Raw genomic sequence first — 14,830 nt, 5'->3', positions numbered from 1 at the left:
GACTTTCTCAATGCCCATAAATCATGGACCAAATAACTTTAATCTGAAATTTCATTAAGTAGTCCTTGTCAGGTAGTAAAAGGAGGGGGATAATGCAGTGGTGTTTAATGATAATTGGTGTTTGGTTAATAAATTCTGCGAGTTCAGATTACGTTCTAGCAGTGGCTAGAATGCTAGCATCAGCAGTGTAACTAAACCTCAAATTGATTAACTCGCATGAACCAGACGCTCACAAAGATGGCAGTGGTCCAAATCAAAAAAAGAACGAGAGGGGAATGGGGTGCTGGGAGGTGTGTATCTGTGTGTGTGTTGTGTGTGTGAGACACAGAGGGAGAGAGCGAGCGAGCGAGAGCGAGAGAGAGAGAGAGAGAGAGAGAGAGAGAGAGCGGGGGAGCAAGCGAGCATCAGGCCGGATGGTGTTGTGTTGCTCTGGTGTAAGGAAATCAAGTCCCCCCGGGCGCATTTTTAAAAGCCTAATGCCTTTCAAATGATGTCATCACATTTTACTCTTTCTCTCTTTCCCCTCCCGCCCTCCCTCTCACCCAATCTCTCTTAATATCTTTCCCCTTTTCAAACTGTTTCCGTCAAGCCCTCCCCACCGCCACCACCAACACCACCACCCCCTCCTACCCCCAGTCAGTTATTTGACTACGGGGAGAGGCCGCTGGGCTTCGACGGGAGTCACGTGACGCATTAGAATAATGGCTGAGCAAGACGCAAAACATCTTGTGTTTTTATGACTGATGTGCTTTTTTTTCCCCTCCAGTTTTATTTCCTGAAAGTGATATCATACTAATCAAAACCACAGAACGTTTAGAGTGCAAAGTGTGATTGAAAGAGCACCATTAAGGACTGGCAAACACCACACACACACACACACACACACACACACACACACACACACTCACACAGACAAACACACACACACACACACACACCCAACACCCCTGGCACCATACATATATATATATGCACACAAAGACACACACACAATCATTGACTTTGCTGTTTATTTTTTGCTGTTGTTGTTGATGATGATTTTTTCTTTTTTTTTTTCTCCATTAATGGGAAATGGGTGTGGTCGCTGTAAAGGAGTAGGCAGCATGCCCCATCCCAGGGGTATCCAAAGGAAGGCACACATATACACACACACACACACACACACACACACACACACACACACACACCATATTCTGTAGTTGAACTTACACAAACAAGGCTTTCCTGTAACTGTCCCTTTTTTCATACACTCGGTCTCGTGTATATGTGGACTATGTTATGATGATATGATACACTTTGCTGTGTGTTGAATTTATTTTATGAAATATATATAAATTCCATATCAATTTGCAAGATACGAATTTGTTAAACCAACATTGAAGCTGCCCTGGTGGCGATGCATCGTTTCGTTGTTTCGTTGCAAGATCCTGGTGACGTGAGGATGGAAGGGAGTAAGGTGTCTTACACGCACACACACACGTAACACACAGTTGCACTCTTGCACACTGTTAGTCAGAGGGGAAGTGTGTGTGTACATGAGTGTGAGTGCAGCAGACAGCAGGCAGAGTGACTGATACTCAGCCTGCCTCCCAGATGGCCTGCTCAACTCTGCTCCAATCTGATCTCAGAGCCTTTGTTCTGGCATGTTCCATTATGCCGCCGCGACACCAGTAAAGGCAGAGGGGAGAGGAGCTGGTCTCAGATCAGATACAGTTGAATTATACATGTATTTCTCCCCCCGCCCCCTGTGATATTCTTGTACTAGCACAGTCACAGTTCTGCGTTTTGTCATGTTTTTCCTGGGTTAGAGGCGAGAGATGTTCATAGACGATAGATTAAAACAGTTTGAATGTTTGAGCTTGATGGGAGAATTTGGGAGAATAAAAAAGAAGTAGTGGTGGCTTGAATGTTTAATTAAAAGATGAGTGGTTTTATTCTTGATATGGATTATGATCTATTGGGGGATTAATGCCAGAAAATGAGGTCTGTCTGAAATAAAACATGTCAACTCCGTAGGGCCCTCTGACACTTGCAACAAATTTAGATAAGAGAGATGCACAGCCTGGTAAATACTGATCTTTTATTAAATGTCAAATATTAAATATCAAATAATTCTAGACAGAGTTTTTTTGCCTGTGATATATGAAGAAGCGTTACAGGAAAAATAGCAAAATGCAACGATGTTCTTCTATTTTCACTTTTTATTTAAATTTTCAATGAGAAAATCTTCAGTTGGAGACAATGATACACACTGGATGGTACTGATCATTGAATATGTGTACACGTGCCAATGCTGTCAACATAAAAATGATCCATGGTCTAATTGTATAATATTTGAGCAAAGTGGAAGAGTAATAGAAGCTGGCCTTTACAAGCTTGTATATGAAAAGCCAAAGGCTCACCTGTGACAATCACTTTAATGCTGCATCTCCACAGTGAATCTTCTTTGCATAAAAAAAAAAAAAAAGAGATGGAAGACAGGGAACGAAAATCAATACTCAGAGGATAGTTACGGCTGGGTGTCAACAGAGTCTCTCCCCACATCACACACCCAGCTGTGAGGGATGATGCCTAACGCACAGGGTGACCTTCAAAATGTCATAAATGTGTTGTGCAATAAAGTGTCAATATTTGTGGTTATATGAAGCAGGATGACTTTTACAGTAATTGGAACAGCCACATTAAAAGCTGCGGATCAGTCAGCTGATTAAAGACAAGCGTGCTGGACACCCAGCTCGTGCCTGGGCATGGCGTTCTTGCGCATGTGCGCACCTGTGGGCGTGCGTGTGCATACACTCTTGCCGCACGTATGCACAGATGTAAGAAGAGCAGGAGGCGCACACAAAAAGTTGAGTTTTACTTGTCTTTGTAGTGTGAAGTGCGTGTGTGTAGGAATGTGTGAAGCCCATTTATTATTGAAGGGCTGTTATATGCCAGGAGAGCACACTCTCATCCTCTCAGTAGTGTGTCTTCCTCTTACAGGAGCACTATTAACCCTGACACACAAGGATGGGTGTGTGTGTGTGTGTGTGTGTGTGTGTGTGTGTGTGTGTGTGTGTGTGTGTGTGTGGGTGGATGGGTGAGCGAGAAAGACAGACATGCAGAGCTTTTGTGTGTGTGTGTGTGTGTGTGTGTGTATGTGTGTCTGGTGTTTGTCCTGCTTCTAATCTGTGTTTTGGATTTTTTAATTTTATCCCCATCTGGGGTGGGCAGGTGGGCCAGTGTCTGTTACACGATCTGGGGAATCTTTGCCAAAAGGGGATCTGTACAGTAGACCGCTCAAAATATGTTTATGAGGAGGCGACTATGGCTACAGTATGGTGCAGTCCTGGACCACGCACTGGGGGAATTGTTTTCAGTTTTATTTATTTTCTGTCTGCAGGAAGTCATTCAAATAAAAATGCAAAAGAGCAGGATGGCGGTGTTGGTCTGTCGTGGTTGGATATGTTCACGTTATGCAGGAAATTATATTTTCACCTTTGATATTTTACATGAAATTTGCGTTGAGTGTAATTTGCATCAAGTGTCATATTTCCTGGAAGACATGGCAATTTATGCTGATTTAAGTAGATATAATGAAACATACTGCTATTTTAGATTTTCCCCTTTAACAACCCTACAAATTTTATTAGCTGTCATTTAGTCAAATTTTCAGACAGCCAATCCTCAGTCCCTGTATGTACTGATGGAAATAATGGACAAAGTCTGTGTAGGATTTTTTTTCCATTCCACGCTCTTTCGTTCTAACCCATCCTCTCTTTCCACTTCTCGTACTCTCTGTCCTGTCGCGTATTGTCTAAATTTATGTGAAAAGCAAGCTCCACAGTTTAACATCTGCTTTTAAAAACCTGTCTCCCAGCTTCTTTCCCCTCAGAATTAAACCACACATTTGCCAAGCCCAAGCAGAAGCAGCTGGTATTTAGTGTCTGCGTATTGTCACAGACTTACATTTCGGTTGCCTTTCAGTTTCACTTGTGATAAATGGCCTTCAGCCTGATAGCAGCACTGCTGAATGGAGTTGTGTGTCTAGTGTCAGTGTGGAGGGGGACTTGCTGACTTGGGTCTTTCCATTCTGTAAACCTTATTTGACTCCCCCAAGTGAGAGGAGGGGTGGAATGGGGTGGGGAGCGACAGAAAAGAGAAAAGATTAGGCTACTGTTAAAAAATGTTCCTTATTGTGCGGCATGGTTGCCTAAGTGGGTTGCTCGATGTTGATTCTCTTTCTTTCTCTCTGGCTGCCGCCCCTCCTCTCCGCGCACGCACCAAATCATGTGCCAGATTGGAAAGTAAATAACATTTTCGACTGCATATGTGCGTATTTGGGTCGAGCACATACTGCCATTTTTTTTTTTTTTTACCACAGACTACCTATTGTGTATGACGGAAATATAGCCAGACTGGTTTTGTCTGTAGGTTTCTTTTGTTCAACCTCAGCAAAGAAGAGGTCAGTGTCACTGCGGCGTTCAACCACAAAGTTCATGACTTGCTGGTGCAGCCAGTGCATATTTCGCATGAATAAATGTTGACATTCATGTGGCAGCCTGCACACGAAAAAGACGGATGCACCAAAAAATGTATCTTGATGTGAATTTCTACTTTACTATTAAATGTGTAAATCTGTCTTGACAGTTCTGCACTGCGTGAGTTGACGATGAACCTCCTGCACAGTAACGTCCATCAAACGCTACTGGAAGTAGATATTTTTAAATGAACGGCTTCAAGATACAAGCTATATCAAACATCTGTTATGTAGTTCTTATTGTTTCTTTCAAGATTCTTCTTTTTGTTTCTTCTTTTCCGTGCTTTGAACTTAACTGTGCTGCTCAGGCCTTAAAACTCTATGCTCCCACGCACTTTTTCATGCCTGTCAGCACATCACAGGCTCTTAACCTTTAGTACAACAAGGCCAGTGTGTACAATCTGATGATGACACCCTCACCTCAGATTATGCTGCTGTCAACACATTCCCAGGTTGTTGCCACTCATCTCTAGATACACATTCAGAAGGTGATTGTGTTGATAACAGACTGCTGCAGCACTAAACTGTGCATCATCGTTTTTCTTTTCTTTTTTTCCTTGAGCGGAGGATGTGGCAGAGGGCGGGGTCAAAACCGTTATCACCCTATCATATCTCTGACAACTACCTGTCAAAATCAGGTCGCAGGAAGAGGTGCGAGGAGATCCTGCGATGCTGACATAGCCCAATTTATCTCTCTCTCTGTTTTTCTTCTTTCTTTCTTTCTTTCTGTCGTATTTTGTATTGTTAATTTTCACAGCAATCTTGCATGTGCTTAATAGGAATGATGATGATAGCAAGGATAAAAAAAGCAAAACAGGAGGAGACAGGAGAGGCGGCGGTGCAGGTGGCGGTGTTGAGGGAGGGTGTGTTTGAGTTGGGGGGGATGGAGGCGGGGGATGTATCTCAGGACTATGGTGTTTCTAAAGAAACTGAAAAGCTTATGAACTGTCAGCGTTCTGTCAGCGAGGAAAGTAGCGCGGCCCGTGAACCTGTTTGATGTGTTTGACTTTGTGTGGCGTTCGCACATTTGAGCAAGGAAAACGAGGGACAATGAGAGACAGACAGAGGGGGGAAAAAAAGAAAAGAAAACGTGTTGTGTTGTGATGTGTGGAGGGCTGGTTTGAAGTGGCACTCAACACACCTTCCATTTGTCTCTCCCTCCTTGTGCTGTCTTTGTGTGCGTGTGCTCCAGATGTTGGGGAGGACTTGGGGAAGGCAGCAGGGAGTATTCAGCCGCCTCTGCCCCAGCATCGCGAGCGGAGTCTGGCCTCATCCTCCAAGGACTGCGCCTACTGTGGCAAGTCGTTCCGGACCTCCCATCATCTCAAGGTTCACCTGCGGATACACACAGGTCAGTATTTCCCAGGATATCACATCCCTAGGCCAAGTCCAGGCAGAGAGTGCATTTCTCCAACAATTAAACATTTATTGTAAGTCATGCAAAATTTACTTTATTACTTGTGCTGACATTCCTTCTGGGTTAGACTGACATATTGGTTTATGAATATTGGTCTAATCAGATATATGATTCAATCTGCCACTAAAATGATGGATACGATACAGATTAATTGATTGCATATTAGTTTTGTAATTGATGAATACTACATTACCTGTCTCTGGGAAACCCTTCATCTGGATTTATTTAATGCCAAACTAAAAACTATTATGTTAAAATGCCTTTCTGCATGTCAAAGAAAGAAAGAAAGAAAGAAAGAAAGAAAGAAAGAAAGAAAGAAAGGAAGGAAGGAAGGAAGGAAGGAAGGAAAGGAAGGAAGGAAGGAAGGAAGGAAGGAAGGAAGGAAGGAAAGAAGAAATCTACTTATCTCACAAACAACAAAATTGAATGCACAAATGATCAGAGTTTCTAAATCACATGTACTGAACATAAGCAGTTTATGCTGTAATCCTACAAATATTTTTCCGTGCAGTCTTATCAGATTTTTGATTGCATCAGGTTTTTTTCAAACTGACACAAATACGGACAAATAAAACAATTAATGGGAAGGAATATACTGTACAGTTTCTAACTGTGTCCCTCACTGAGGCTTTAGGCCATTGTTATTCTCTTTTTTGTTCATACTCATCATTTCATTGAGCTCTAATTAACACAACAAGGGTTCAGTGTCCTCCGATGACATCACTCAGAGGGCAATTTCACACTCACTAACTCTCAATAACTTTCAAGCCAAAACAAAGCTGGCCTGTCCACAGTTTAGGGATATGCGTGAGATGATGTCCCTAATAGATCCAGTTTTATTTTTCAGTCACGCGTCCGAACCCTCTGAGCTGTGTTCTCTCTGCCCGCACACATACACTGGCCCGAGGTTCGGGAACTTCTCGATAACCTGTCCGCCGGTCGTCTCCAGTTGAGGTTGAGGATACAGTCAGAGTAATGATGTGGACTTTAGCCAGGGTTCTAACCCTCTGCAAGGTACAAACGCCCCACTGACTATCCAGGTTAGAGTCACAATTAGACCACACAGAGGACACTTTTCAACAAGGACACCTGCTTCGAGCTGGTGGGCCTGATGTGTAAAGGGTATGTTCATGGGGTGATTCCCCCACCTCTCAGAGGGTCTGGATTCCAAACTGGGAAAAAAGGGAATCTTGATACCTTGTAGTCTCAGCGCTGGAGAACACTTACTGATGCTGATCATTTAAAATACTTGCTTAGGGCAATATCTATTACAGTGTGGTTAAGGTTAAGAAAAGATCTCAGTTATTGAAAATAAATAGGGCTGAGGTATAGGGTTAGACAAGACCCTACTCCACCACCCTGACTTTCACAGATTTACTTTCTGCTTCACTACAAAAAGGGCCCACTACTTCCTGCTACGGCCCTGAACACCAGCATCGGACATAAATCCCGAGGTGCAGAATCTTCCAATATGCACGTAATTCCGTTAGATACTGGGCTGTCAAATAAGTGCCAGAATATACATATAGAAATATATATTTATAATTTTTCATCAGAATTTTCCAGAGCCAAGGACGATGCCTGTTCAAAACCCTAAAGACATAAAAAGCTACAACCTTAGAATTATATCATTTTTGCTTCATAACCAACTTGAACAATTCATCAATCATTACATTTTTGGTTGAGAAAATGGTGAGAGGACATGTAACAGAACAGTAAAAAACATTTCTTCAGTCAATGCATCTTTAAGTAAGGAATTAAGATACTTACCTACAGATTACAAGGATCTGCAGCTTAATACCTGTAACTTACATGTAAATGCTTTAACAAGTGGAAGTGTCTCAATAGTTTCTGTATTATTTGTGTCCTGCATTGATACTATACAGCCTAATGTTAAGTAAAAGAGGCACGAAACTAAACATAATCACATGAACACAGATACAGGGGGAAAAAAGAAGAAATTTCCTCTTAAATCTATCAAACATTTTTACTCCTCAGTTCCTCAAGATGTTCTTGAAAAGCTGAGTTTGACCGTCCTGACCTTTTCGTTAGTTTCTACACTTCACTGGAAAGTAATCCTTGGGTGCCAGAAAAGACGCCGAGGCTAAAACGCTCACAACTGAAATTGAAAATCCCTTACAGCTGAGAAAAATCAAAGCCTGTTTTTTCTTTTTATTCTCCTTCTCTGTCTCCTTTGCTTTTTTCCCCCTCTTTTCCTTCTCCATGCATGCACTTAAAAGGCAGAACGCGAGACCACCAGTACTGTAACCCCCTTTTAGCTTTGCTTAATAAGAGACACACATACCGTACCTCAAATCTGGAAAGGAATTAGAGGAAAAGCTTTACGCTATAGCATGATAACACATCTGGTGTATACCGCCACAATTAAGATCCCTATGTTAAATAGTACATCCAGGTCACAGCCGGGCTGTGATAGAGATGGTGGTGGTTTTCGGGAAGCATCTGTTATCTGGTGGTGAGAGAGCTGAGTTATGTCTGCTTTGAGTAGTACAGTAAGGATACCCGTGAGGGCCATATTTTATTATGGAGAAAGCAGAGACCTCAGCCCAGTCCTGGCGTTAGCTCATTTGGCAAAGCACACACAGACAAGCAGGCCTGTGGAGGTGAGTCTTCACAGTGTACTGTATTTTACATTTATATATCTCGGAGATACAGTCAAATAAAATGCTTAACATGGACCGTCTGCAGCTGGCAGCAAAAGTGAGAAAGGTTAGGAAGTATGTTGTCTTTTTGAAAGGAATGTATCTTTGGATGGGAGCCCATCCAAGCACAGGTTCAGCATAGTCTTCTCCACGTGCACAGAGGAACAGCTTGATACATCCCCAACATGTGGCCTTTAAATCATTCCCATAACCTAATCATACCAGCTCCACTGTGACATCCTGATTACATCCACAAGATGACTTTTACAGCAGCTAAAGATCCTCTCTGTGCTCTGGTGACAATGCAGAGAAATGCACAGATGACAGCCGAGCTCCCCTTCATCCTAATGCAATGTGAGTGACACAATGGAATTGCCTACCAAGCCGGTCGAGGCAGCATTGTGCAACACAACATGGAGATTAATGAGCGACTAACACCAGCTTGAAAGGAATGAAGTGAATTTAAATTTCTCCAAAAGTTAAAGAGCTAATGTTACAGTATTAATTTCCTCTTGAACAGTGAGTGGGAAAATATCCATTAGCAAAATTAACCACAGTTTTCTAGGTAGCTAACATTGTGCTGCTGTGGCGCTACAGTGTGGGGCCACAGCTAATGAACACACTGCAGAGGGTGATATTTCATTATACAAATTAATGCTCACATTTTAATGGGAAAGTCACATAATGAATCTAGGCTTCAGTGACAGCAATTAGAGGCCCAGATTGTCCCCTTCTGGACAAGGCACTATTTAGCAGTAAGCAGCTGTGTGTAAAAAATAAAAAGGTCCTCGCTCTTGACAATAGCCACACATAACTTCAGGCAGGGCTGCATAACCAATAAGAGTCCCTGCTCACCTTTAAACGATGAGAGCGTGAGACAAAGGGAGGGAGGAAGAGAAAGAGGAGAGGCAGGACTTGCCCATGTCACTTAACCTTAACCTAACCTTGTAATCAGGATGAATCAAGAGGGACCTGTGGTCTCCCACCCCCATTCCTCTCACTCCTGTGCCCCCTCCTCCCTCTCTTTCCTCCTCATTCAAAGAGTATCTTTCCTTACATACTTTTTTGCCCAGTGCTTTTTTCCATTCCATATATTATATTTAGATATACCAATGAGCTCCATTTATTTTCAGGCAGTCCCATGTACACAACTATGTTGCTGTAAATACTCACTAAAGCACCAAATGTGTATTAATCCATGGCTGAAGTAGTCTCCAACAAATGTTACTCCTGTTTCAGTGACATTTGCCGTAAAGTTGGTTGTTGGTTTTGCTGGACATATTAATCCAAAACGTTCTTAGTGCATACAGTGCATCTATTATGTTTTACCTCTGATGCAATTTAAATGTTAACCCTGGAAGTATTGTGAGCTTTTCTTTATTATTGCACTTTTTCTCATCCTAGTGGCCAAATGGAAATCCATTATCGAGCGTGTCATATCTAGCCAAGTCACTTTAATAGCCCCTCTGTAGAGGTTGTAACAGGTTGTAACTTGTTTCTATGCTGCTGTCACACTTCACACAAAGCCAAATGAAGTAAGTACATGCAACATGACGTGAAGAAGCAGGCCCCAGAGGAGAATGATGTGTTACGAGCTCTATTTTTCTAAGTCAAAGACACAGCAGGTGCTCTTCTTACCCATCTATCCTTCACCTTCCTCAGGAACCAAATGTCCAAAGTAATACAACAAAGTGAAGCAGGAACAGCCCCCCAAAAAAAGTTTACCCATCTATTTTTAACTCCCAAATTGCAATTTCCTGGTTTTGTGGTGGCAGCGATCTGTCATGTGGCTGGGAGGTTGTGCTGTTTGCGCTGATATCAATTAAAAGTGGATTAACGGGTACATAATGACCTTTAGCAGTAAATTGTGTGTAATGTTGCAAGGCAGGATACAGTATATTCCCCAGATGTCACACCAGGCCCCTGACGTATGATGGAGCAGATGTCTTAGCCAGTCCAAATGGCCTTCTAAGACACACACACACACACACATACACACACCGGCTCAGGCTGACACACATGCATAAACATGTGTTCACACACTTTCCAAATGGCACAAACACACACGTAAACACAAGTCGATGCAGAAATGCTCTTGCTTCAGTCTCGCTCACCCCAGATACATTTAAATTCCTAATTTTAATAGAAGATTGAAATAAGATGATCACTCTCTAAAGGCCTATGTATTTATTTTCATTTTAACTTACTCTATAAACATCAAAGGGGTTCTGTCACACATATTTGCTTGCATTTTCTTTATTGTTCAGATATGTATATGTGACATTAATCTTTATTTTCCTCTCATGAACATTAACAACCTTTTATAAGGAAAGAAAAAAAAAACAGAGGAGGAAAAAAAGATCAGATCAGTCTAATTTCTGTCTAATTTGGCTCCTAGAATATCATTTTGTCCAGTTAGAGGAATTGAGAATGATCATTTGCATCAGGGACGTTTCCTTATTAAATCAGCACTGAGCCTCTGTTCAGCAGCTCACAGGAGAAGCACTTATTGGGTTAAAAGCTCATCTCGTATGGTTTATTTTAAATATACTCTATGCTTCATAGCCACTCTAGTGTAAGAGAAAAGATATCAAATCACTGTCTTTCTATCTATAGTCAAGGCTATCTGTCTCTGCATGCGCCCCCTCCTTTTTTCTCTCCCCCATTCTTTGTCCGTTCTCACTTCAGCATTTCCACCTTCAATTTTCTTTTGTATACCCTCCTATTCTTTTCTCTCCTGTATCAATATTGTATTGAGTTGGTGTTTGTGGCCCTTTATTTGAGAACTCTGCAGTAGGTCTGCAGATCGCAGAGTCTTTTTCTGGAATGGTGCCCTCTAAATAATGATAAATTACTTGAGCAGTATGCCATTTGCTAATTATATCCATGATTTACTACACAGCCCGACTTAAATCATTCAAGCCAGCCTTGCGTAACAATGCCTTTTTTTCCTTTCATAAAATGGTTTCCATGTGTATAATCTGAACATTTTAAGGCCATACACTGAATAGAATAAACATACAGAAATACTCATACACAAAACACCACAGCCAAACCCTTTATTAAATGTCTTTTCCCACCCTGTTTTTTCATACAGTCGCTGTTCTCCCTCGAACAGAAACTGCACTCTGAGAATTTTTTATTGGTATACATTATAAAAAATAAATAAATTTATCTTTAAAAAAATCAAGCTTAGCATTTTTCCCCTCTCTGTTCATTGTTTAATGAATCCAAAGCTGGCTCAGACTCCAAGCCTATTATAATTGCAAGCAGGATGTGTTCTATTTCAGCCTAAGTATCATTGCAGTGGAAGATCCACTTCTGGCAGAATAATGCTGGTGTTATATACCATTACCAAGAATGTTCATGAATATGGGTGAGCAGCATAAATAAATATATGTAAATGTTACACAACAGATTTACCCCTCTTTTACCGTAATATAAATCACTTTGATCTGTGTATCCTGCAGTGAATCATATTGTTCTTTATCATAGCGCTTCAATGTAACAAACATGTGGTTCACATATGTCGGCCGCACATTTCTTGTCTTGGTTTCTCTTTTTTAATACTCATTGAGTTTTTCATTCTAGTGTATCTTCCATATTTTCTTCTCAGTGCACTACTGTGGGCCGGTGGTTGCCCAGGTCTTATGCCGAGGCTGATTTATGTTTCTCAAGATAAACTGCAAATAGGGAATATCTGAGAAATTGCACTCTCATCGCCAGGGCACAGGCCTGACAGCAAACAAGGCCAGAACAGAGGCGGGATGACCCCACTGCCGGCACACACACAAACACGCACATGCACACTCACACCCATGCACATTTGCACACACAGACAGAAGCCTCACCATACCCTCCGCCACTGCCCTTGCTCGTGCACACACAGATAGCATCAAGACAGTTTTGTTGTCAGTTTAAAATATTATCTCTTACAGTGGACTGAAAGCACCATATGGTGAAATGTTTTTTTTTTCTTTTTTTATTGTGCTGATGTGAGTGATGGCTCACTTGGTGGGGCTGGATCAGGCTGGATCGACCCATATTTAGATGCCTACTCCACGCCCACATTGCAATACAGATGCAATAATACAGACACACACAAGTGGAGCAGATCTTTGGTTGGATGCAGGATCTTTTCACTATCTTCATTATCATATCGTTCTTTAGTTCTTTAGTTCAGTTTATTTTATGCTCTTTTTTTTTTTTTCTTGCTTCATTTTTTTTGAGGAGTCAAAAATTGAATGTTTTATTGCATTTTGTGTGAGCTCTACTCATTTGACCTAATTTTCTGTGTTCAGGGAGGTTACATGACCCTAGGGTCCACATTCCCTGCTCTAATAAATAGATTTTGATATCCAGTCAATCTAATAATCAGGTTAATTATTCACTGTTTTCTCTGTCTTTCCCTTTCTCTGTCTCTCTCTTGACCTCTCAGGAGAGAAACCTTACCGGTGCCCTCATTGTGACTATGCTGGCACCCAGTCTGCCAGCTTAAAGTACCACCTGGAGCGCCACCACCGTGAGCGTCAAAATGGTTCCACCATCTCAGGCCCATCCTCTGGCCACACCCCTTCCTCCGACCACAAAGAGGACCATGGAAAGACAGCGGGTGGCGGCATCTTTGCCCGACCAGATGTCCTCCGCAGTGTTTTCAAGGGAATGCCTCCCAACCTCGACTTCAGGGCAGGTCCATTACTGCCACATCAGTGGGCGTCAGCTGGCATGATATCTCCACATGACAGAGATCGTGAGCGTGGTGATCGCCGTTTTGACTCTGCCTCCTCAACTGAGAAGATGAAGACTGCTGATGCCCCGTCCGCCCTTGTCTCAACAGCAACAGATAGTCCTGCCAGCTTCTCTGACTTAAGCAGGGCTTACCAAAGTATGATGGGGAATGGAGTCCACTTTCAAGGTTCTCTTCAGGCCTTCATGGACAGCTTTGTCCTTGGCTCCATGAAGAAGGATATGAAGGACAACCAGAGTCCAGTCCAGCTCCAGGCCCAGCTCTACCATGATAACGGCGAGCCCAAAGCCAAGCGAGCCATGTCTGCTGAACAGGACAGAGAGGATAAGGCTGACGCCAAACAGAACTCACGCCCAGGGAAACCTGGATCCCAGTATGAACCACTTGATCTGTCTGTGTCAGTTCGGCCTGAGTCTGCATCCGGATCTCTGCCAGGCTCCTCAGTCACCATCCATGACAATGTGGCATGGCATGGCTGCCTCTTCTGCTCCTTCTCCACCTCCTCAATCGAGCTCATGGCTCTGCACCTCCAGGCCAACCACATGGGTAAGGCCCAACTGCAGCGGTCTGACACAGCCAAGGAGCTTCATGGAGACACTTCTCCCACAACCTCCACTATTCACTCTTCCAACACTAAGACCTCTGGTGTGGCCCTTGAAAAAGATGGAAACAGAGATGGAGAGAAAAACCAGGGAGGCTGGAACAACCACCTGGACCAGCCCTACAACCCCTTCCAGAGTGACTTCTACAGAAGGTTTGGTGGCTTGTATGATGGATCACCAAGTGCAAACCAGGCCCTTCAAGGGTATATAGCCCCACCAGAGCAATGTCTTGACCTGCCTAGCCAGGCTTTTGGAGCCTCCTCAGCCAGAGATGACCAGATTGGTGAGAGGAGCTCCCGTGGAGGTGCTGAAGAGGACCAGATAGGATCAGATGATGAGGTTGTGAAGGCTAGGTTGCACAGTGCCAGTGAGACCCCTTCATCCACACCCATGCGACAGCAGCAACAGAATCACTCTGAGGAAGAGGAAGAAGAGGGAGGAGTGGCTGAAGAGGAGGAGGAAAGAGATGAGGATGGGCACATGGACATGGAGAGAGAGGAAGAAGGAAGTTCGGCCTCAAACCACCTCCGGAACCACCCCAAACATTTCCAAGACGACTCCTCTTTGCCCCAAAGAAGTGGAGCTGGTTTGGCAGCCTCTTCATCCACAATGACGGCACTTTCTCTGGTTCCCCAACCACAAAACCAAGCTTTGCCACTGGAGAAGCAGTGGCAGCAAGGCTTGGGCCTCCTGTCTCCCGGAGGCCCTCCAGGACTGTTGAAGGCTGAGCAGCAGACCCACCTAGAGCAGCAGATGAACATGCTGTCTGTCCTCAGAGCCTACAGCAATGACAACATCCCCGCATTCAATGGCCTTGGTGGCGGAGCAGGAGGAGCATCCACAGGGGGCATGAAGAGGCCAGATGCACCTGGTGAGTGTGTT

General features: G+C 43.2%; 1 protein-coding gene across 5 annotated transcripts in view; it reads left to right on the top strand.

The window, feature by feature from the left end:
• The window catches only part of znf536 (zinc finger protein 536), a 216,072-nt gene that overhangs the window by 138,001 nt on the left and 63,241 nt on the right, over positions 1-14,830 (top strand). For all 5 annotated transcript variants that reach the window (XM_035157635.2, XM_035157645.2, XM_035157653.2 and 2 more), the window contains 2 exons: positions 5,712-5,870; positions 13,038-14,819. In XM_035157635.2, coding sequence (XP_035013526.1) covers positions 5,712-5,870; positions 13,038-14,819 — 1,941 coding nt within the window. The remainder of the gene's footprint in view (positions 1-5,711; positions 5,871-13,037; positions 14,820-14,830) is intronic.

Source organism: Hippoglossus stenolepis, chromosome 1, assembly GCF_022539355.2.
Source record: "Hippoglossus stenolepis isolate QCI-W04-F060 chromosome 1, HSTE1.2, whole genome shotgun sequence".
NCBI lineage: Eukaryota > Metazoa > Chordata > Actinopteri > Pleuronectiformes > Pleuronectidae > Hippoglossus > Hippoglossus stenolepis.
Note: the sequence above shows the minus strand (reverse complement) of the source record. Positions and strands in the feature narration are given on the sequence as shown.